The sequence below is a fragment of the Sphaeramia orbicularis genome, chromosome 5, assembly GCF_902148855.1.
Source record: "Sphaeramia orbicularis chromosome 5, fSphaOr1.1, whole genome shotgun sequence".
Classification (NCBI taxonomy): Eukaryota; Metazoa; Chordata; class Actinopteri; order Kurtiformes; family Apogonidae; genus Sphaeramia; species Sphaeramia orbicularis.
The window spans coordinates 17,722,548-17,748,416 of record NC_043961.1 but is presented as its reverse complement, the minus strand read 5'-3'; the positions used below and the strand labels follow the sequence as shown (position 1 = coordinate 17,748,416).

Genomic DNA, 25,869 nt, shown 5'->3' with positions numbered 1-25,869 from the left:
GTATTTTATTGATTATTTGGTTAAATTTTGGTCATATTATTAGTTTTGTTGAGTATTTTGTTCTTTTTTGTTAGTTTTGTTGATTTTTTTTATTTTTTTCCATGTATTAGTGCTATGCTGGCTTTTGCAGAGTTACTGTTAGGTACTAGGTTAGTTTTTTCATGTCTCTGGTTCTAATTTCCATTACAGATGAGTTAAATGTGTAAAAGCAAACGGTTCTGTGATAGGTTTCATGGAGACTTTGACGCCAATGAAAACGCCAACGCAGTGTGTCATAGCTAATTAAAATCTCTTTATTACAATCACATGTACATGGTCATATCCAAAAAGCTCACTGTAGTGAAAAGTGTTGTGTGCATTTGGACGAGGGTCAGCAGATGGAGTCGGACCAGTTCCAACAGCAGCAGCAGCAGCAGCGTGTGCTTTTAATTCACATCACATGAGGACGGCAGCGCTATTTTCAGCTCTGTGTGTGTCCTTGTGTAACGTAAGCAAAGAGAGTGAAGGAGGGGGCGGGTGGCGAGAAAAAATAAAACCTCTCATCGTCATCCATTATTCAGACTGTTTGAGTCACAGCAGAGAGAGGACAGGTTTTAAAGGAACACTTTCACTAAATCTTCCCGTCCTCGTCCTTAGTCAGATTTATCAGCTCTGCTGCGAAAAATGGAAGGAATGTGAAACTGTTCGCCTCATTCCAACCAAATATAGACAAATAGGTCTCATATTGAGCAGAAACTGGTTGGTAATAGTTAAAATAGACACAAATTACTCGTCATGAGATATTAATTTTGTGATAGAACAATTCAGTGTCCACTAACAGACGTGTAAAGCTTTAGATTTCTGTTTTTACATGTCATGAATCGAGGTAAAACATGTAAATCAGATTCTAAGCAGCTGGAAAGACATTTAACCCTTTTCTAAATCCTTTGTCCTCTGGTTATTGAAGCTTTTGGTTCAACATGGCATCACTAGATTTGGCCAAATGGATGATAATTAGATGTTATTTCCAATCAGTCAGCACATTGTGATTTCCTAACAGAACCAGAACAGTCAAATATGGATCCACAGACACCATCTCAGTTTGGATCATGAATGTGACGCTGTCATTAGCTTAAATCCTCTTTACTAATCAGAAATTTAAAGTGCTTAATGCTTATTTTGTTAAATAAATTTCATGTACTATATTTACCCAGTGCAAATCTTGTATATGTTAATGTTCTCCCAAAATACAAAATATTTAATCCTCTGGTACAACGTTTGACAACACCAAAGGGCATTTGTTGATATCAGTGAGATAAAACCAAGTTCTGTAGTAATAGCTCTGAAATATCCCTGGGAAGTTAACAGAAAAAACTTGAAAATGTATTTGAGAACTACATTCACATTATAGGTTTAAGTTGATAAACAAAATTTCAGCATACAATGCTTAGTAACATTAGCTAGCATAGCACATGACTGTTAGCAAACAGGAAAACACGTCAATAAACCAACATTACCAGTGTTTATCAGTGTTTCAACCTCAAAGTGTTCATTGCCTAACTTAATGAGAAAAAAATTTAGTATATTTATCATCTTTGTGTTTTGTGTTTTTTTTTTTTTTACCAACATTACAGGCTTTAACTGTAAAGACTAAGAATTCTAAGAAAATACTGTATTTCACATAAAAGTGAAATGCTAGCACTGTTAGCTTAAACACAGAGACTCATTTTCTTTGTTTGCTAAAAGGTGTGCATGAGCTAGCTAATGTCGGAAAGTTGAATATTAATTCTACTTAAATTTTTATCCTTAAATCAGTTGAAAATGCTTTACAACATAACAGAAACACCAGTAAGTTAGCAAGACATGCTTTTCTTTGTTTACTAATGATGGTGTTCTCAGTAGTTGAGTATTAACTTTTAGTTACTTAATTATATGATAACTTAAAGTCAGGTCATAGTGTAATATTTGAGGCTGAAAAAATATTGAATAACATGTTAAAGAAACACTAGTAATTTTTGTCTAAAGATACATTTTGTCATTGCTAACAGTGGTCTACTTAGCAAGCTAACATTAGTTAGCAACTTAACTTGGAGGAAATTAAGGAATTTTATTCATCAAATTTGTTATAGATGAATGTAGCTCTCGGAAAATTGTGTTTTACCTGTCCTTCTCTAATTTCTAAAGACCTCATTTAGTTTACACATAAGTAACACAAATAGATTTTGGCTTAAAATTTTAAAAATAACCAACATAAAATAAATAGAGACACTATGTTGTACTATTTTTTTTTATCTTTCTGCTGTCAGACACTAGTTTCATTTAAATACATATTTAAAAACATTAAAAATAAATATAGAAATTAAGTTTGAGTTACATATAAATCTCTGTATCGTCAATGTACATGTTTTACATTACATTGCATTACTGATTTAATTTTGAAAATGACTTTTTCCAGATGACCAAGTGGCATATATTAAACATTAGCACACATTAAGTGGCTAAATAATAACAATAAAAAAAACTTTAATTAGTGGTTTCCATATTCATACTGTTGTGGTATTTTGTGTCTACTAGGTATGTCAGGCCTCCAGTGTCATAAGGTTTTACAGTTGCCGACATTGGATGTGACTGTTTCTCATTTGTTGGATCTGGTATTTTATCATCTTTGACTGGTGAAGACGAACAAACGGATGTTAAATTTCTGCTTTGTATCAGTGTCTGTGACCCTTCTGGTGCTGTGAGTGTAAAGTTCTACACAATGATAATCTCTGCTGTATGTACAACCTCTGAAACACGTCTACAGAACCTATACCTCCTGACAAAATCAATATATACATGTCATAATGACACAAAACAACAGTAAAATTCAATTTAGCCATTTCAACAGATAATAATATTCACATTTTGTGTTCACTCTTTCAGAATGGTCAACCAAAGCATTACCAGCTGTTAAAGAAATTTCTTTGAGCATAAAAACTGTTCACATTTGTTTGTAACCATCACAAGAAAAATACTGAAATATGTCCAACACAATGACAATAAACTGATTTTTTTTTTCCTCCATAAATCACTAGGATAGTTTATAAAGAAAACATCAACACACTGTCATTCTATCTACAGTCGTTCCACTGGCCTTGTCCCGTTACTCAAAGGTTCATATAAAAAACGATGTGCAAAAAGTTGTTTTCACAGGTCCCTCTGGTGGAAAACAGAGTGAAGAGATAATATAATAAATATGTACATAATAACCTTTGCTCTTGGTGTTTTTACGATTACTGTGCACTTGTGGTGACTCGTCACTGTTTGTGCATCAGTTGGAATTAAAACTGTATTCGTTGGAAACCTGACGTCATCGTCGTAATAAAACTAGCTTGAGGTATTATTGCACATTATCCCGAACTGCAGACCTGGAATCAGCAGATCTCAGCTCTACCAACTCTTAGTGGAATGTCATAAACGCTGATTTGGGATCAGTCTATTTGGACTCTGGATAAATTTGACTTGAGGTGTTTTCTATTGGTCTTGGTGAACGTGTACGAGCAGTTTCCTGGCAGGTTGATCTGTAAACATCCAAGAAACAGGAACAGGAAACAATGAACTACGAAGGACAAAGAGTCTGAATGTTTCCAAATAAAGTCCAACGTTACAACCAAGATGTTCGCAGACAACTTCAGATCGATGTTTCTGATGCTTTATGTGCAATAACAATGAAATCCACCTGACCGTACACCAAAAAAGTCTCAACAGTAGCTGATTTTTGAAGATCTAGTGTTGACAAGAGAAAAAGTGACGCTGAAACTGGAGGAATAACAAGTCATCATTCCTTAAACCTACTACTAGGTGGGTTTCAATCCACCTGCTTTTATTTGCCTTTTCAATTTGTGGAATTAAAGGGGTGAAAATGAGAAAAATTTCAGAAACTGGTCAAATGTCTGCTTTGGGAGAGGTGAAGTTGGTGTATGGATAAAATGGAAATGTGTAATGGAAATAGATGCTAAATGCTCCTTTTACAGCCCCATAAAATAACTATGTGGTGATTTATTGCTTATTACCACTGGTAAATAACATAAAGAACAAGTTAACCAAGGTTAGTGAAGTTATGATCATTGTTAATAACTCTGATATAATCACATACCTTCTGGTTAAGGAATCGTCTTAAGTTATGGTTCCAGTCAGCAATGTATCTTCACTTCAAGTAGTATTTCAGCTGTAGTTTCACTGTATTTACCTACTTGATTACAGAGTGGTAACTACAAACCAATATACCATAATTTACCACATAGTTACAGGGTAAATACTGTAGTAGGGGACTGTAAAAAGAAATTCAGGAATTATTTCTGTGTTTGTGTGGACCCCATAAGGAGATACTGAATACGGCCATTTGATAAATGAAGAAGTTATGGGTTCCAAACCAACAATTCGATTCTAACGTCAACTTCTGGTGTTTTTTTTCTTGTGTCGGTCAACTTCTCCATCGTACACTAATATATGAAACACTGCATCAAACTGGAAAACTTTAGCCGATAAAAACATTCATAAGTTTCCGATGTTCAACTCATCATCTTCCATTTGCCTTTTTCTACAACTGACTCAACATAAAACTGTCCTAGTCTTTCTTCATTGGTTTAACAAGACAAACGACATTTCTCATTACACGTTCTTGTCTGTTCTGTTCTCACAATCTCGTGAAACAACATCAGTTGAGGTCTAAGTTCTGTTCCATTTAAAAGCTTGCACAAACCAAGATAGGATGGAATTCCCGAATATTGCTCTTGTCTCATCTGTTAAACCAAGGACAGACTGGTTGGTGACTCGTGTGGAAAATATCCCAAGATGCATTTCATGCTACTGTCAACTTACTCTCAAAGACAATGGTGGCTTCTGTGACGACTGCATTGGAGATTACCCACAACTGCTCGTTTTTACTTCAAGGAAATACTTTTTGGTGATTGTAGTCGTTTTATAGAAGTCAGTATATGTTTTAGAAAAGATAAATGATCACAAAACGGGCAGTCTCCCAAAAACAAACAACTAAATAATTATAAAAATCCCTTGACAGTTCAACCTTCACGTTAACATTAAATGTCAAAGCAAACCTTTTATAACTTTTGTAACGACAAAGCTAACCTGTCATTAATGACATCAGGGAGCCAATATCAGAAATACAGCAGAACCAGGGAGGAAAGTTACCAAGCAGCCATTCCAGTAACAGAGACTTGTGTTTTGAGGAAGTCTATTTTCTGGAGCTGTTCTTACCAAGACCAAATTTGCAGAGTTCACAAGTCTGAATTTGGTGAATTTTAAGTTTTAGAAACCATTGTTTTCGGTGGGTGGGTGTGACCATCGTTGTTGTGTAAACAATAGGCACAAACACAGAGAAGAATCTATGTTTTGAAAGATACTGGCTACGTGTAAATGTAGCCTTAGTTATCTAATTTCATGTCAGATTTACAGCATTATGAGGTAACAAAAACTCAGACTGCTACTATGGAGGTTTTCTACTCGGTTTCTTATGCTGTGTTTTTTTCTGACATCCTTCACAGCTCATTGCTTCCTGTTCCTGTCCAACAGTTTGGTGAGCGTTGCACAAACGATTAACCAGATCTCATTTTTCTCCATCTAGTTCCAAACCCTCCCACTGATGAGTGTTTTCACTGTAAACAGAGTATCTATAAAAACGGTCCAGGATGTAGTCTGTACCCTGGTCTCTTTGTCTGCATTGCTACAGTTTCTGTGTTCTGTGGCCCTGATGTGAAAGCAGTCATGCGATCGATTGATAGTGCACAGCCTGGACAATATTGCCCCCCAGGTTTTTATCCTCTAGTCAAAGATCGGATGAAGTAAATGTACCTTAAAATGTGGCGTGAGACACATAATGCGAACACTCATCATGCACCGACATATTTAGTCCAGTGCTGTACAGTGGTGACACACACACATAAAGCTATCAGTTGAGGTGAAGTACAGCGATGATGGTGAGGTTTCCAGTCACACACACATTGGATAAAACAACACTTTATAAAATCCTCTTCTGTCTTTCCCAGTTTCATCTCTGTGAGTCCAGTACAAAGACCGGCCCATATCTCATTCTTTATGGAAAACTGCAGTGTCATTTGCTCCAAAGAGGAAATTTGTAAAGAAATGGAGAAAGTGAAATTACAGTATGATTCTTGTTTCATTTTGTCCTCAAACCTCATTCCTAACAGTTGTTTCATCTTCTGTGACAGTAAACGGCATATTTGGGTTCTGGACTAAAAAAGACATTTGAGGATGACATCTTGGGTTTGAGAGAAAAAGCTTGTCATCACTTTGTTAATTCTATAGACCAACTGCTTAACTGACTGATCAACAATGAAAATAATCACCGGTTGCAGACCCACTGTTATGACTCTTTAACCCATGGTAGACCTGCATCTGTAGTAGATCCACAGAGATGAAACTGACGTCTGCAGCAGGATTTCTTGACACGTTGCCTTCGGTTGCAGGTTTCTCCATGGAGTTGGTGCAATTAGACGGTAGTGACGGTCAGCAGCGAGCTGGGACACAGCATGTCCTCATGGCTGTCCAGTCTGGTCCCATGGGTCAACAGCTCCTCCACTGTTGTCCAGTCGTCCAGCAGCTTCCGGTTCCTCAGGCGGCTCAACTTCCTCTGGCTCAGCTCTAGCACCGTGTTGCAACGGCCTTCAGTGAATGATCTGCTGTCCAACCCATTGCCATCACCCACAGAGGCTCCGCCCCCCATGGCAGCAGTAGTGGTGGCTCCTCCCCTGGCCACAGCCTCCCGTATTGTAGCTGTTCCTCTGGCCATCTGCTGCTGCTGCCTCTGCTCACGGGCCAACAGAAAGTGCTCCCTCCTCTCAGTGCGGCTCCAGTAGCGACCCATTAGCATATCGGTGCTGGTTTCCTCATCAGTGCTCATCCCGCTGCGTTCGTCTGCCAGCTGAGATGCACGGTCTCTGAGCAGCTGGTTCCTGGAGATCCTGGATGTGGTGCTGGGTCTGGACATGGGGTTCAGTTTTGGCTGAATACTGGAGTTCGGAGTGAGATTAGGATTAGGGCTGGAACTGGTATTCACGTGTCCTTTCTTTGCTTCCCATCCAACTGACGAACCAGTGCCTGTAAGTATGAAATACAAACACCTTAGTGAAGTGATATAAAAATTAGAAGCTTGAAGATTACCTAAACCATAGAGTTTTGGTCCAAGTACTAACATTAAAAGGGTGATCAGTAGTTATAAATTAACCCATCAAGACCCAGAGCTACTTTTGTTTCAGTTCCCAAATGAATTTTTCTCTTTATTTAACCTTTCTTAAGTGATTTATCACCATTAGTTACAATATCATCCTTTGTCTTTTGCTGTTTTTCAGTGAAAATCAGGTATTTTTCTATATTTAATTCTCTGATCATGTAGATTTTCATAAAAAGATCAGATTAAAGTTGAGGGTTATTATCAGAAACAGAGAAAACTGAAGACAGTGAGTTTTCCTGCAAAGATGTCATTAACTGGACACAAACCCAGTATGTCCATTGATCAAACTGTCATTGATCATATTCCATGGGTTTTTCTGGTGAATCAGTGTTGTAGAAGATGACAGTGTTACCACGTTCAGTACGGAGCCTCTGAACATCCAAATGGGTCATATCTGATGACCATGAAAAGATGACAAACTGCATTTTACACCAATTATTTACATGTATTGATAGAATTAGTGGATCAACAGGTATTGAACAGTTTAGATCAGTATATGGTTTTGGTTTCCAGTGGATCTTTGGGTCTTTATGGGTTAAATGAGTTTAATGGAACCCCACTGTTACCAGAGCCTATTCCTGTTTTTACACTGAAAGAAAACTGTGAGGATTTCCACCACATTTGTCTAATACTTCACAACAGTGATCACCAAATATGAAACTGTTACCCAAATGCCGTCTTACCTATGTGACCCTCCAGGGTGCTGTAGGTACCCCCTCCTCCCCCTCCACCCTGGGACTGGCGACTGGCTGGTTTAGGCCAGGTATCATTGACGTCGCCCAGGGTTGGAGGAGGGGGAGGGTGGATGTGGCTTTGCAGACGCTGCTGTTCTCTGGCTCGGCTCTCCCGCTCCATCTCCTCCTGGATCTGGACCTCCCTCTCCAGCTCCTCCTTCTGGATGAGTCTCTTCTGTTCCAGATCCCTCTCCAGCTCCCGGTCCCGTTCGTTCACCAGTGCATCAGGTATCCGGTTTCTTTCCTGCGAGTGCCACCAGTCGTGGTGAGTGTGCTGGCTGTTGGAGTTGTCGTAGAATCGTTCGTGGCTGCTGCTGGCCCTGATGTGGCCCAGACCATTAGGGTGTTGCTGTGGTGACAGATGCATCACCCCTGGCCCCAGCTCCGTCTCTTCTGGTAGACCTGGTGGCAGGATGTTATGAGGAGCGATTCCTCCGCAGTAGTGCAGGGTGGCAGCGCAGTAGGAGGGCGACGCGGGATGACTGGCCCTGCGGCGGTACTCCTGAGGCGGGGGCCGATGGTGCAGTGTTCGGCTCCTCCTCAACATCCCCATTGAGCCTGAGGCCTGGTGGTGCTGCTGTTGTATGGGAACCAGTGGCCTTCGGTGGCTGGACGGGGTACTGCAGGTGGACAGGACCGGTGCCGTCATTCGGGAGACAGCAGCATGAGTGTGGGAGGGGTTAAAGAGGGCGCCGCTGCTGGAGCTGTGACGGTTCAGACAAGGGCGGTCGGCTTTGTGGAACTGGACCGATGATACCCTGAAAATACAAAAAATAAATCAACAAAACAACAACACACTGACACATTTCTGATGTCACAGTGACACTGAAATTAGTCAAAACTAGAGGGTAACTTATGACGCATTATCACTGGGTCAAAATCAACTTACTCTGACTTTACGTGACATGGCTTAGTCTTAGTAAGTATGAGCCTTCTTTATACCAGTTAGTACCACTGTTTAGATTAACTGGTACTTTTGGCGTATGGGGCTCATGGTCCAAACATACAGGTGCTTTAGTCCCTGTGTGACCAGAGGTTGGTTTACATTGCTCACAGTAAATCAAGCTCATTCCTGTGGGACTTATGCCGCGTTTCCACTACGTGGAATTGACTCGACTCGGTCGACTCGACACAGGTACCAGGTCGTATTTCTGGTGACCGTTTCCATTACAGGATACTACTGACTTTACAGTACCTGGACGTCATAGTGATGCGGTGTGTTACTTCCGTGTCGTCTGCTCAGAGAGTTGCTGATAAACTCGCTTGTTGCATGTTGTCTTGTCAAGCTCACGCTGAATTTTTACGTCTGAATCTCCTTGACAAACCATGATGTAGTTTTACAGGCTGTCATCACGTGGATTAACCTACCGCTATATTTACTGTGAACTTCCGCATGTGTTTTTTGTAAAACGGTGGGTCGCAGAAACAACTCTCTGACCAATCAGTGGTCTGCAGTGTTTACATGTCACATTTTAGTATCTGGTCCCCAGTCCTGGAACCTCGGCAGAGGTGATGCCAAAAAACTAGTACCGGGTACCAGACACCAGGCCCTTTTTCGTAATGGAAAAGCAAAAAGGCCGAGTTGAGTCGAGTCGAGCCGATACCACGTAGTGGAAACGCGGCATTAGACTCCACCATGGCCACCAAACCATTCAATAAATGTAGTTAAACACTCAGGCTGGGATGGAGTTTTACACTAAAGAGACATAAAGTTCATTTTAACCATTTTGCCACTGAAGATGTAAAAACTTTAAAGTTATGAAATGGAGGAAAACAACAGAAAACATGAATAACATGACAATGTAAAACACACATTCTTTCACAGGAACATTCTAATGTACAAAGGTTTCTGTTTGCTTAAAGTCCAAACTAACCAAAAGATGATTTCAGATTATGGCATGTTATTGTCGATGACCAATCAGCAAAAGACATTCTTCTTAATACAGTATTTATTACCATCAAGTTATTTAACATTACTCTCCTGTTTGCAGTGTCTAACTGTCTTTGAACACATCAACTATATAACTTTACACATATATAATGGGCCCTTTTTAAACAAATTGAAATGTAATGTCATAACAATTTCATAATTTTTGTCTCCATTGACAGACTGTTCATTAGAAAGTCATCTCAATACAGTATATTGGTCAACATGGTAAAGTCAGTGCATCAGGTCTTTAGATGTAAGTGTTGGAACAGATCTGTATAAACTGCAGACGCTTCACTGATATATGAAATGTATAAATAAATCAATAACATACAACATGTATATAGATTCTCACTGCGTTGCTGCCAGCTCATTCCTGTCAGAAAAGCTCTGACTAGAACATTTTCTCAGCCCATCATCGTCGGCAGGTGTCTTTGGTCGTTACTATGGAAACACAGCAGTGTATATTTGCCTCTTTAGGCTTTAAATCATCCTGTTTTAATGACTGAAGCTCACAAACCCACATCAGAACAGACGTAGGCCTTTTCCCATACTGGTCACCTGATTACACAGGGCTGCAGGAACAGATGTATAGGATAATAGGCTGATTGTTCTGTAAATTCACCAATGAAATGCTTTAAAATAATCATTTCATCACATTCATTAGGTTTAATTACCTTGAAGTCTTGATAGTGACAGAGATGCTTTTGGAGATAATTTAGGCTGTGATGTTGTAAGTGTGAGAAAATTCCAACACCTCCGACTCAGTTTTCAAGAAGAGCTAATTTTTCCTACTCATCGGCTTATAATGAAGGTTCACACAGTATGACATTGACGTGAAACTAGCCTGGTGCTAAAAAGATAAAGTGAAAATGGGGACAAAAAACTACAATTAAAACAATGTGGAGGTACCACGGTGACACCAACATAAAAGACTTAACGAGACAAAAGATGAAAATGATGCAACAAGATAAAACGACAGTTGGCTTTCCACACAGATGGTAAAAATGTCCTTCAGAGGTCTATTTTTTACTTTTATACTCTGACTACACAGCCTGGACTTGTTATACATGTAAAAAAAGGTAGCGAGATGGAAGAGGAAATTGATGTTTAAAACATAGCAAAATGGACATGACATAGAAGATGAAACAGGTTGTTTTTTAGTGTGTAGTCTCAGCTCAGAGGATGGAGGAGAATGAAGTCTGAAATAGTCGCCCAATGGCAGGATTATTCCACCAGAAGATGTCCTGTGAGATGAACTACAGATATGGTTCACGTGATCAGGATGGAACCACCTCCACCTTACTATGACCCTGACATTTCTGGACTGTCCACCAGATGTTGCTCACCTGAACAGTCCTCGCGGTGGCAGATCCATGACGGGGCCGTGGTCCGCCTCCTCCATACCATGTTCGTGCTGCAGACGTGGACACGGCGGCTGCATGGTGAGTGTCTCAGGGATGGCCTCCAGCAGCTCGCGGTGGCTTTTTGGACAGCTGTCACGGCGTTCCCGCCTCTCACAGGGCTCAGCCTGATGCTGGTGCTGGTGTTGATGTTGCAGCCGGGCGTTGTACAGCCGCATCCGCTTCTCCAGCAGCCTCTGGAAGTGCCTGAACTCCCCGGTGCTCACACTGTAGAAACCAGAGTCGCTGAGCTCCGACGATATGAAGGACTCAGACGAAGGAGAGCCTCCACCTCCTAGACCCCCGCAGCCTCCAGGGACCAGGGCCCCATGGGGGTGGCAGTCCTCCAGGCCTCCCTCTTCAGTCTCCAGACCAGAGAGGTCCCCCTGGTGGAGGGATCCATCAGTCCAGCCCAGACCACTATCCAACTCATGGTGGAGGGGAAGGAAACCCAGCGGCTTCTCCAGCATGAAGTCATCGTCATCCGTCTGAAACGAGTTGTACTCATCGATAATATCATGCACACAACAGCTGTATTATCAGAAATCCATTTTATTTTCATTTGACACATTGCATCTATATTATAAAAGCAAAGTGGCCTCTGCGTGCGTGCGTGCATGCAGATGTGGCTTGGGATTCACACAAAATCTGCTAAGAGCTGACTGCTGCAGTTTGTCTTACTAATGTATTTTTGGTTAAGGACCAGACTAGCGAAAACGGCAAGTTGATAGGACCAGTATTTTGGGAGATATTAGTCATTTTGAAATACAATAGCCTTACAATCACGTTGCTATACCCAGAACGCTTTGGCGGTGACTGCTGGACAAATGTGGTACAGCATGCATGAATACACAACAGCATAAAAACTACCGCCTCTAGAACCCATGGATCCCCACTGGTCAACATGCCAGTCATAAGTGTTTATGGTAATGGCAAAATCTGAAAAACAAAAAAGGGAATTGCCTAAAAAGGTGTTTCAATTGAGATAGTTTTTCATAATTCATAAGAGGGTGGAGATAGATGAATGACCTGATCCCATTTCAGTCAAGTGCCAGTATTTCACAGTTGTGGGAGCTGCCGTGTTGCCTCTATATTAAGTCTTTCAGTAGAGCTGTGGAGTAAAACCCGACAGATTGTGAACAGTGGACCAATAGTCCACAGCATCATAGCGCTGAATGTAAGGTGTTTTAGATCAATAATGAGAAACATGCCAATGCAATGAATGTATTGTATATGTGCACATAGGGCTGGGGGATAAAACGATAACGATATGTTTTGCAAAATAACTTTTCCTCGACAGAAATATGAGACATGCTCGATACAATTTCGATAGAATTCATTCATCCATGTTTTGAAAGACATAAGAACAGCCAATCATAATTAAGTAGCACCTCACCGAACCAATCACACTAGAGCCTCATCAAGTTAGGTTGACCCACACAGCACAGGTGTAAACTAAGCTGCTTTATGTGGTCAGAGGACAGTACTGTAGGCTACAATAAACATGACTATAATAAACAATAGAAGTATTGTATTCTGTTGTTATTTACCATTTAAAAGAGAGCAATAACTCTGTCTCCTCTAGCATGTCTACCTGTCATACAAACATACTTTAGCACAGAACTGGAATATCTGGGACAACGATACAAACAGCTGATCAGTTAGCTGATCGATCATATAAGTTTCATTTCTTTTGTCAGAAGTTTCTTCTTTTCCACCTTTTTTTCTTTTACAGAAAAATCACCTCAAGTGAGTGAAACAATTTGTTTTTTTTTCCAGTTGTTTCCATTTCCATAAATATTTTCTGAAGGAAAACTTCAGCATGTGAATTAGATTGAGTTACTGAAGGACACCTATGGTGAATCTTTGGTTTAAACACATTGTGAGACGTCTCAGGTGTTTTACCTGACTGTGGCAGCCGTTGGGTTCTTCTAAGTTGGTGTTGCAGCATCCCATTAGGCAGTTCTGCTCCTTTGGACGACGACCAGTCAGTTCTGGATCCTGATGGTTAGACAGTTTTTAAACAAACATAAGTTATTGCTTTACTGTGAACTTTATAAAGGTGGAGCTGTGACTGTGTTTGTGTGTTAGCGCCACCTGGTGGCTGATGTCCACTGTGTCCCGGGGGGAGCTGGACAGGAAGCTGTAGCGTCCGTCACAGTGGTCTTGTGGCAGAGACAGATGGTTGTAATAATGTCTGAAAGAAGAGTAAACCAGACTGATGAATTATTACACACAATTGAACATTAAAACAGTACAGTCACTTATTTACATAAAACAATTTGAAGGACCCAAGTTTTCAACACAATGATAATGATATTAAAGGCAGAGACAACTTGAATAATATAGAAAAAAGAGCCCAGACATTATGTAGATTAGCATACAAGGCTAAAAGCAAAGTGCAGCACAATAAGGATAAATGCAAACTACAGTGTCAGTTAAAAAGCAAGAACCATTTCAAGTTACAGATAAGTAAAATCTTGTAGTTTAATACAGTTGAAAACAGATTCAGTATTTCTCTTTTTGGTAGATAAAGGAGGAGAAGATTTGTTTTTTACTACAAAACCACAATTTCAGTCAACGTTAGAATAACTGTCAATACGGACGTTAAAATTATCGTGTTATCAGTCAGGGGAAAAAAAAAATATTGACTTGATTCACAGTAACATTCATTTTAGCTTCATACACTTTAGGACATGTTTCAGTTTATGGAGGTGTTTGTAGGAGTATCATTTATACAGTTTACACAACAGTAAGGATAGTGTCGTCTGCATAAAGATGGACGTTAAAGCTGTATACAATAGACATCATGTCAGTGGTCCAAGGATAGAACCGTGGGGAGCTAAATTTGAAATCGCTACAATGAATGGATACTTCTGTGATATTTGTCATGTGTCATGTGATATCCTTATTTACTTTACCTGTCCGTCATTTACTTATTTACTTTACTTTTTAAATTATTTACCTGTCCTGGTAGGAGGGGCTGGAGGCACCAAGCCCCGCCCCCATCAGTGGGAGTGGTAGATTCAGGTGCTGCAGGTTAAGGGGGAGGGCCTCCCAGGTGCTCCGATCTGTATCATTCCCACGCCCCCTCTGACTCTTTATCTGCATGGTGATTGGACGCTGACTGGCTGCCAGAATCCGCAGAGCATCCCGCTGGCTCAGGTGTGCGAGGCTTCGCCCATTTAACTGACAGACAGAAGCAGATGAAAGTATTTTATAATAACTGGAAAATGTCATACTCTATTTTCAGAACTTGGAGTAGATTTAGTTTCATACGAACCTTCAGATAAAACCAGGATAAACTCAGATTACGTCCACATCAACACATATAAACATTAATCACCTGAGGACTGAGATACAACCCTGCTCTTTACCTTTTCTCTTCATCACCATACATGCAGTTTAATGAGAACTGTGTCATCAGCTGTGCAGATACTTAAATTGCAGGACTGAGTTGTTATTTTCCGGGGCTGCCATGGTGTTTCAGTAACAGTTTGACTCCGAAAAGAATATACTTTATGCACTTTTGAGATCATTTCCCAGTAACTTTAAAAGCAGCTGCATTAGAGGCACTGACCTGAAGTCCATTAAAGAGTACAGATCATCATCCTATACTGTACCCATCAGATCCAAACAAGCTGATCCTTAGAGACAACCTGCTAATGGTCAGAGGTTCAAAGTCACTAATGTAAGAGGACAATCCCTGATTTTAGAGTCCATGTCCGTGTATGATGACCCTTGAATAATACGTTACTTGACCTTTGAATCGTACATCTGTGGTTCTTCGATATGTTTTCATAGTAGTCCCTGTCCAACATAAGTTTGCTTCTCTTTTTTTTTGTCTAGATATTTGTCTGGTTTTGGATCCTCTGTCTGGTCTCCAGGGTCGTGACCCAATATTGGTGCTGACCATTTTCCAAAACCTTGAATAAAACAGAGCTCAGGGTTGACATTCTTTATTCAAATTTTCACCAAACCTACCGAGCTGTGGGTTTCATGGACTCTGACAGTATCATTATTTCCACTTGGAAGTGTACAACCTAGTAGTAAAATTCAGTATGCTGGGTCGGTCTGGGTTTTGCCAGGATCTTCTTGCTTCACAGCAGAATGGTTTGCCTTTTCTTCCTGTATTTGCATGGGTTCTCTCGGGGTACTCTCGCTACCTCCCACCATCCAAAGACATGCACCTTAATAGGTTAAAAGATAAATCTAAATTTTCTGTACATGTGAATATGAGAGTGAATGGTTGTTTGTTTGGCAACTGACAACACATCCAAGGGGTATGCTCGAACAGTTTAATCAAAAGCAACTGGATGGATGGATGGATGGAGTTTGGTTTTATATCAAATTGGGTTTTACACTGACCCAACCAGAGCATAAAACATTGCCCATAAGACTGTTGAAGACTGCTGCAAATATAAAACTATATTATGACATTTGTCATTGTTTTTTTGGGTTGTTTTTTTTTAATCCCAGAACCCTTTTAGAAAAGAAACACTTGAATTCAACTGGTCCACATACTTTTGTCCATTTGTGTATGAGTTAAGCAATTATGCTATGAGGCTAATGATACGTATGATTTCACTGTAGCAGCCTCTGACCATTTTACTCCACCTTTCTAATGAATATATATCTCTAATGCAGTGGCTCCTAAATCTTCTCCAAACCCAAATGTTCAAAAATATGTCATGAGTTATCATAATATGTATGTTTTCACTGACTTTTCAATAATTCAGTTAAATGCACTTTACTGGAATGTTAGAACATCAGTCATGGATTAAAAATGAAAAGTGATAATTAACAACAGTGACACACTGACACATGAAACAAACACTGGAAATACTGACAGTGAGCATTTTAATTAGTAATAAACCAGTGGGTTTAAGTCAGTTTCAATCCATTAGTGGATACATCATCATTAACATGTTTCAACTAAAGCAGAATAATAATTATAAAAAACTGACCACTTTTTCAGTCTCCACTCAGACAGAAACAGCACCGTAAACATTGTGTTCTTAACGTGTTTTTATGAAGTTACAACTTAAATCTTCCACCGATTCTTAAAAAACACATTCCCTGTGTTTCACATTGTCACTGATTGTCTATTTATTTGTGCACATCCATAATGCTAATGCTAACAAAACTTGACTCACTCTATAGAGTTAAAACAAAGTCTATTTACGTTATTTTCATTCACCTGTCATTTAGGACCAGAAATCTACCAAAAACTACTTTTGGGGCAACTTGCAATTAAATTTTTCTCCACATTTAACTTTAACATTTACTATTATCCTCTGCATTTCACATTTTTCAGTGTAAATCATGTATTTTTCTTATATTTAATTTACTGATCATTTAGATGTTCAGTGAAACTTAGAGTAAATTCAAAGGTTATTATATCAAAACAGGGAAAACTGAAGAAAACAAGACTACATCATGTTAATAAACCACTCCCACTTTGACCTTTGACAATAAAAGCATTGAACACTGCAGATCTGAACCCAAACCCACTGCTGCAATAAAACTCTTCAAACTAGACACTGTTTTACATTTACTACAGTTTCTCTTTGTTTCCCCAAACAATTATTACGCTGACTTTTCTCTACATTTAACCTTTTGTAAGTGATTTCTCACATATTTTATCTCTATTTAAACCTTACTAACCTACAACGAGTTTTGTGGTGCCTTCCAAATGAATTTTTCTCTACATTTAACCTTGATTTATCACCATTTATTATACTATTAACCTCTGTATTTTGCATTTGTCAGTGTAGATCCTTTATTTTCCTTTATTTAATTCACTGATTATGTAGATGTTCATTAAAGCTCAGAGTAAATTCAAAGATTATTATATCAAAACATAGAAAACTGAAGAAAAAGTGACTTTCTCAGTAAAATATATCATGAACTGAACATAAACCAAACATCTGCAACCTATTTTGCTCATGGCACTTATTAATTTTTTAAATTAATTTTGTTAATCATATCCCCGAAATCAAGTTTTGAGGATATAATGGTTTTACCCTGAGGTTTTACAGGTTTTTTTTACATGAAAAATTGGATTAGTTATTTTTTCATTTTTTTATCCTGGCATATGTCAATGATTAACACCAACATTGGTTAATATGCATTATTATTTTTTATTATACTAACCTTTATTGAACCAAGAAAAAATGACTTGGGATTAACCTTCCGGTATCCAGGTGAGCATGTTATGCACACTTTATACTTCACATTATTAAAGATCATACTATTTTTTACAATATGTATTAGGCCATAATCCAAAAGTTGTTCATTTTTGCATGATTTTTAAAAATTCTTGTCACAGCCACTGTATTATATTATTGTAATATACATATAATAATATAATATTCTACATTTTTATGTTTTCATCCTGGCATATGTCAATGATTAACAGTAACATTGGTTAATATATATTATTATTTTTTGTGCTAGGTCGAATGTTAAATGCTAAAATGTGTCAGTGGACATTTTGTACTCACTTGGTTGAAGGGTGTTAACGTAGGAATTTAACATAGTTTACACTGTGATGATTTTAGTGGATGGGTCAGAATTTTAAAAATCATGCAAAAATGAACAACTTTTGAATTCTGACCTAAAATTGTGTAAAACAGTATGTCCTTTTTTAACATAAGGTGCAAAGTGTGCGCAATATGCTCACCCGGATACCGGTAGGTTAGCAGTGTGCATTCATACACTGGTGCAGATGCATTTAGTGCCTTTAGGAAAATGGCCATTTACAACATCTGTCATCAACACACAGCAGTAGGAGGCTTTAAAAATACGACTACAACATAGATACAACTCTAATACAGAAAAACACTCCAGTATTTGCAGAAACATCATGTGTGGGAACAGAGTGTGTGTGTTTCATAGTTTAACACTAGTAGAAAATGTTCAGAGTGTTGTATCAGTATCAGTGCATGGAAACATAGTGTGTGTTCCTGCTGCCATCTTAACTCTGGGCTGTCGGTGTGTTTTTTATTGCAGGGTGAACACCGAACAGACTGAAACTGTGAATTCAGCAACGTTATGCAACCGGGCCACAAATACACACACACACACACACACACATACACACAGAGTCCAGAAGGAAAGAGTTAATTCACACACAAACAGAGGAAAGCTCCGCAGCCGTCGAATTAGACGCAGGAACAGTATCGTGAACTCCACACAACCATGAGTCACCCTCCACCACATACAACACACATGTAAAAAACACACACACATATGCACAACATGAACACAGACACGCAAAATGGCACCTGAGTGACTGACAGCAGCAGGAGGATGAGGATGGAACAGGTTTAAGGACAAAAACACACAAACCAGACACACAAATGCACTAACTGAACCAGCTCCACATCATCAATCACACGCAGATGCATCCTTCTGTCCATCCTTCCTTCCTTTCCTTCTTCCTTCATGTTTCTCTGCAGTCATTTTTCTCACCGTTTGATCGCCCATCCAGGGTCCAGAGAGCCAGCAGCCCATCGTCACGGCAACAGAGGAGGATGGCCGCCTCCTTGCAGCTCCAGAGAAAATCGACGACGCTGCTGTTTCCCCTGGCAGATCTCCTCCTCCTCCTCCTCCTCACTCTGTGCTCAGCATCTGTCCTCCTTCTGCTCTGATTCCTCTTCTCGTCCTTTTCGTTGTGTTTTTTCTTTATATCCGTTTATTCTTTTGGCCTCTGTGTCCTCTCCCCTCCCCCTTCTTCTCATGTCACTACTGCTGAACGCCAAAATCACACTCGTACATATATGCAGCACTGCAAACATGGGAATATGCGCAGGCAGGCGAGCAGAGGGAAACACGCAGGCACACCGTCAGGGTGCACTCTGATTGGTCAGGCTCCCCCGAGTGTCGTCAGCCAATCAGGCGCTGAGGTTGTGGCGGTTGTCGTTTCTCCTCTGGATCTCCTCGTCTCCTCAAGCAGAACTCAACGTCCTCCATCCATTTTAGAGCCGTAGTTAGGGCCATCCCGCAGACGCCACTGCTGCAGCTCAGGGCATGCTGGGAGATGAAGTTCCTCCTGCAGCGTATGCCTGAGGACGTAAGCAGTTGCCATAGTAACAGTTCAGGAACATTCACACAGCTGCAATTGTATGATGGGCTTTCGTCATGCTGTCGCTGCAGCTGCAGAGCTTTGCACATTTAAACCAAGAGCCAAAAGCAACGAAACCAAGCCAGGACAGAAGTATGTTAAAGTGTAATACCACTGATTGCCACTAGGGGCTGGAGACAAAACCACACTGAATCTACAGAAATACTGAGGCTGTTTACCTCACTTTGCTTTGTGTGTGTGTTAGCAAGAGAACTCAAAAAGTTATGGACGGTTTTGGATGAAAAATTCAGGAAATGTTGATACTGGCACAAGGAACAAATGATTCAGTTTTGGTGATGATTTGGTGGGGGGGGGACTGATCTGCCTTGGCAGAGGTCTGCGCTCTCCGAGCACTTTTCTTGTTTTCACATTGTGTATATTTGGATTTAGTTTTGTATTAAACCCAGTTTGTGCAATAAAAACAGAGTGCAAACATCACAAATACAGCCATTTGTGCAATATAAAGAGGTAGGGGAAGTTAGTGCACAGATGAACAGATGTAGTGAATGTGGAGCATGTGCAGTTATCTTGTCTTCTGTTTTTTGTCTTTCTTCAATTTATTTATTTTTAAGATAATTACTCTGGTTTCTTTCACATCACAGAAAAGGTTACTTTCAGCTGCACTTCATATTATGTATTATTAATTATACATATTGAACTTCATATTTATGAAAACAGACACATCGTTATAAATAAAATACTCTTCAGCTGCTTTTTTTTAGGCTCAAACAACATGGAGTTAAAGTCAGCTTTTCAGATCTAGGCTCTGAACATATGATCAACTTTACTCTGAAACTCCATGTTTATGAAATGAATGTGAGGAAATGAAAGGAGCATCAAGATTCTGGAACTTAAACTAAAAACGAAAAATCCACTTTTTTTTTTTTTTTTTTTTTTTTACAGACGCTACTTTCATTTTCATCTTGTAAATGACTTTAACTTCAGAGGATATCTGAGGTTTTCCAGATTTTTTGTACCTGAATTTGCCCAAATGCACATTGGAAGTATTTATTCATTTTTCATGACCTCTGATGTCACTTCCCTTTAAATTATATCTTCTCACCTTTAAATTCATCAAATCACATGTTAATTCATCTGTCCATCACTCAGTTTATGCCATCAGTTGTGAAGGCGTACAGCTGATGATGATGATGAGGATGGCGGCAGCGGGTTCCTGTCGCTGCCGTTTCTGAGCTGAAGTACGGGGGTGGAGAGACTCACACTCTGAGTCTGTGTCTAAATAAAGCCCACTCTGTGCTGTTGCTGTGAAGCTCAGATTCAACATTCAGTTTGTGATTCACAATCCAACATGGCTGCCGTTACAACACGTCTAAAGGAGCAGTCTGACGTTTTCCAGCATCCTCCGGCTCACGGATGGACTCAGCTTCAGCATTAACCTACCAGTATCTGGCTGAGCATATTATGCACACTTTTGCACTTCATTTTATAAAAGGTCATATTATTTTTGACAATTTGTTTTTGGTCAGAATTCAACAGTTGTTCATTATTGCATGATTTTTTAAAATTCTGACTCATCCATTAAAATCATCACATTGTAAACCATGTTAAATTCCTACACTAACACCCTTCTACCAAGTGAGTACAAAATGCACACTGACACATTTTAGCATTTAACATTGGACCTAGCACAAAAAATAATGTATATTAACCAATGTTGGTGTTAATCGTTGACATATGACAGGATGAAAAAAACAAACCAATTTTTATGAGGTTTATTAGGGAAAAAAAAAGGCAACATTTTGCATTTTGTTTTTTTGTTTTTTGTGTGTGTTAAAAATGGTTTGTTTACATTACAAACATTTATTGACAGTTATTGAGTATTTGGTATTTTTGTTTATGGTTCAAGTTGATGAAATACCAAAAAAAATTTTAAAAAACCAAACAAAAACAAATTGTATGAAAAATTTTTGACATAACTACGACACCGTGCATATTACGAGCTTTAGTGATTAGAAGCACCTCTATGGGCGGAATACTGTAGGGTTAATTAAAAAACAACAACAAAAAAAAACACTAAATAACTGTGGCTCAGTTGGTCAAGTCCAATGACCGAGGGGTCAGCCGTTCAAATCCTGCCTCAGACTGTCCAATCTGTCGAAGTGTCTTTGGGCAAGACACTGAACCCTAAATGGCTCCCAGTTTTATATTGGCGGCAGTGCCTTGCATGGCAGCAGCCACCTACTGGTGTATGAGTGTGTGTGAGAATGGGTAAAATGTTAGGTTTTGTAAAATGCTTTGGGCACCATAAAAGTGTGGAAAAGCGCTAAGTACCGACCATTTACCATTTAAAAAGATCAACTGATTTTTATTCATCTGTTTTCTGAATATTGAAATGTGTATTATTGCACATTAAAAGGTAAAGGAATTAGAGCTGCAGTGATCAATAGTCAAAATCTCTAATCAACTGTCACCAGATTGTACTTCAAGTGTCAAAGGACAGACTTCAGCATCTTTTCTATCCATGTGTTTTCATTCTACTGTCATGACCCCTCCCTTCTGGTCATGTGGGCTGCTTGTCTATCCTAACATTTGTCTGCAGGTGGAGTTAGGGGCGGACCAGCGCACGTGTGGCACGTCTGGGTCCGACGCGCCACGCCTATTTATGCCGGTGGTAAAGCGCCGGACACTCTCTCTCTCCTTCACCGCTCAGGCCGACACCAGCATTTTACACCATACAACACTCACACTTATTACATTCACTCACCTCAACACTCACCCCATTACTGATGCTAAAGATGCCACATCCCATACGAGTTATATTATTTGCACATTTGTCTTTATTTATTGTAAATAAATCACTTTATTCTTTACTGCACATTTTGTTGTTGGTGTCCTTTTGTCATGCCTGGAGCCGGGCCATGACACTACTCAACTATGGCCTAGTTTACACGACAACACTCTTGGATAAAAACAACAAAATATTTTATCAGATGTGCCTTTTGGTTAGACAGCAACTGTTTTTGGGGGTTGAAAATGCAAAAAAGTGAAACCATCTTCCAGAGTGGAAATCTTAAACGCTCCACTCTCGCATCACCATCTAAAGGGTTGAAAATGCAAAACTCTGTTTTCTCATCACGTATCATTTACATCACAGGCACACGCCAGTACAGGAAAACAACATGTCAGATTATTTCCCTGCAACAGACCTTCAAGTGGTGTTAAGCAATAACTCCACCTTCCCGTCTGTCCAGACAAAATTGTCAGTTTTTGTGTACTGCTTCGCCATGTTCTGTTTCTGTTTTGTGATTGTATTTCATGCTAGGAGAGAACAGGAAGAGAAGTAGAAAGGTTCTACGCAGGCACTTGGTCCTGGTGGTGGGGATGCCACCTAGCCACCTGGCATGCATGCTACATTGATAAACAGGACATTTCACAAACTTTTGCGTGCCCATCTGCATGCAGATTTTTTGTTTTGGGCTCTTTTTTTTTTTTAATAAATCAGTCCAGCTGCTTTTCGACAGCTGGCTGAACTCCTGAAATCACCACAACACTGCAAACAGTAAAAATAAAACATAACGTGCCTGCACTTGAAAACCCTCAGCCTTCAGTCCACACCAAAGTTTTTGCACATACAGACGGACGACGAACTGATGACAATGATGACAACAGGGCCGAGGGTAAAAACCACAAGGAAAACGGTGTTAAAAAAAAACGTCTAAAACCATCTATTTTTACCCCTCGGCTGAGGGGTGTTGTAATCGTTTTGTTGTCTATCTGTCCATTCAACGCCATAATCGCATTATCTGAAGAATGCATTGAGATATCTTCACCAAATTTACACTATGGCTACGTCTTGGCATGGAGCAGAATAGGTCACTTTGACCTACTTTATCAAGGTCTAGTGGGCTTGTGCAGTTATAATATGAGTACTTTCAAATATAAACATAGATGTAATAAGTTTTACACAAAGAGTCTAAATTATAGGGCAGTAACTTTCAGCAGAATCTTACACTATATTAGGCCGAGGGGTATTAAAAGTGTGCAGCACATCATGTTTATAGTGGGTCGGTCTCACTCACTGCTCTGTGTTTTACCCCCATTCCACAGACAGCAGGGGGTGCACTGAGCATGCTCAGATGTCTATGGAAAGAACAAGGTCTATTCTATCAACACACTTGGAAATTTAACTATTGAGCAAACAGTTGAATTCTTATGAATACTTAAAATAAATCATACATTCAGAGCAATCACCACAGACACATCAGGGGTTAAAGGGTTAATGCATTTACTGTTATATTTCCGTTGTTTTTTTTGGGTTTTTTTTTCATTTTATTGTTTATTTTCAAGGGACAGTGCACATCAACCAACATGTAAATGTATCCATTTTAGCTGAGCGTTAGTTTCCAGTCCTGTTGTTAAAAGGCACCCTAGAATAAATAAGACAACCATAAATACTACATATAAATAAAATATAAAATACTGTACAGAATACAGGAAACATAAAAAATACCAAATTATACATTTTAGACATTAAAAGCATAACCTAATGCATAGTTGAAGTCCCATTACAGGACCAGGATCAGTGAACACGTGTTTGGGAGTTGATTTTCACATCACATACAATAAGATGATAGAAATTTAGGAAGTTATCACACCAGGCAGGAGAGATTAGAAACCAAAAATGTCTTATGCAAATAGCTGAAAGAATCATAAAAACCACATAAAGTAACCAACATAAAGTCATCGATATAACATAAGAAAGAAAAATTTCAACAAAGTAAACAAATTTCGTCTGAGTACAAATTTCGTTTTATGTATAAACATGCAAATGACAATAAATTGAACCTTGAAAAAAATCACAGAAGCTCACGTTGACAGAAGATTTAACTTAATAAATGTCATGTCTGGATCAAAACAACAAAATGATCCACATGTGCACATTTTGACTGGACACCATCTGAAAAAACACAAAGAAAAACTATGGAAAAATACAGAGATTTTATAATATTTATAGAAAGTAAAGACAAGAAAAATATAGGGAAACAGAAATACAAACCTTGACCCTGTGGTCTCTACAGATCTAGTCGTCCTCTCATGTGGTCTATGTGGATTTGGTCATCCTACCATGGGGGGGGGGGGGGCTTATTATCAAATACCACATTAGCCCTGAATTTCTGATGCAACAAGATGTTCTCAGCACTCCTGTGTAATTTTTTTGAAATTTTCGTCCAAACCCCCCCCCCCCACCGAAAATAATTTTTTTAACTCGGAAAATCACAACTTTCACAGCTTCTCCACTCTTTTGTCCAGTGCAATGTATAAATATGTTCATGATGAGCCATTTAATGATCTTGTAAGTGCCATATTGTATCATAAGAGTACTTTGTACAATAAAAAGTCTAATGTCAAGGTCATGTTGTAGGTTAAAGGTCACCAAAATGCATAGTTTTTTCAAAAATTCATACCATTCCAACTTTTTATCAAATATGTCCTAAGTTCTCTTCCCTCTGGTTTCCTGGTGGGATCCCCCAAGGCCTTTGGCCCTTTCAAAGCCACATTAGAGACAAAATATTGCAACATGTACATTCCATTTGAATTTGCCACCATTAGTGTGGCTGGAAACACTAGCACACATTTTGGCAGGAACCACTAACACTTCATTCATTCATTCATTTTCTGAACCCACTTTATCCTCACTTGGTCACTTGGAGCCTATCCCAGCTACTTACAGGCGAAGGCAGGGTACACACTGGACATGTCTCCAGTTCATTGCAGGGCTGAACATATAGAGACAATCACTCTCACAACTATGGGTGATTTAGATTAACCAATTAACCTATCAGTGCATGTGTTTGGATGGTGGGAGGACCCAGAGTACCCGGAGAGAACCCACGCAGAGAATGGGAGAACATGCCAACTCCACACAGAACGGTCTCACCCCCATTGACTGGTTTTGGAATTGAACCCAGGACCTTCTTGCTGTGAGGCACCAGTGTTATCCACTGCACCACAGTGTCATCCGCAACAGGACATAGCCATGTAAATTGCAAAGTCATGTGAAACTATCATTTGTTATTTTTGACATGTCTATATGGATAATACATTGAGTAATACATTGGTTCTGTTGAATGTGTCTTATTGAATGGAAGTTGTTTGTGGTCAATAGATGTGTTATGAGGAGAGAACCAGAGACCAACATTTTGAAGAACCCACATTAACAGCTTAATTCCATGAAATATGCATTTTTGACCATTTGGGTGACCTTTGACCTATAATTTGACCTTGACACTACACCTTTTGTAGTGCAAAACACTCTTAAGACATGACATGTCTCACAAAAAAAACATTTAAGGGCCCAGCATGAGCATATTGCTACATTGTACTTTATCAAAAGTGAAGGTTTGAAATTTGCCAAAAACCCCATGTTTTCAGGGTTGAAAAAGTAATTTTTGGGGTGGGAGTGGGGGGGGGGGGGGGGGTTGGGTTTG

At 39.4% G+C, this 25,869-nt stretch overlaps 1 protein-coding gene across 1 annotated transcript; it reads right to left on the bottom strand.

Moving 5' to 3' along the window:
* Window positions 1-272: 272 nt before the first annotated feature.
* Window positions 273-19,139, bottom strand: LOC115419037 (uncharacterized). Its single transcript, XM_030133645.1, has 7 exons — window positions 18,769-19,139; window positions 14,258-14,481; window positions 13,390-13,489; window positions 13,198-13,293; window positions 11,239-11,780; window positions 7,912-8,720; window positions 273-7,095 (listed from the first exon to the last, which is right to left on the bottom strand). Exons 1-7 carry the CDS (start codon window positions 18,808-18,810, stop codon window positions 6,488-6,490), a joined length of 2,421 nt encoding a protein of 806 aa, XP_029989505.1. The 5' UTR covers window positions 18,811-19,139; the 3' UTR covers window positions 273-6,487.
* Window positions 19,140-25,869: the final 6,730 nt, after the last annotated feature.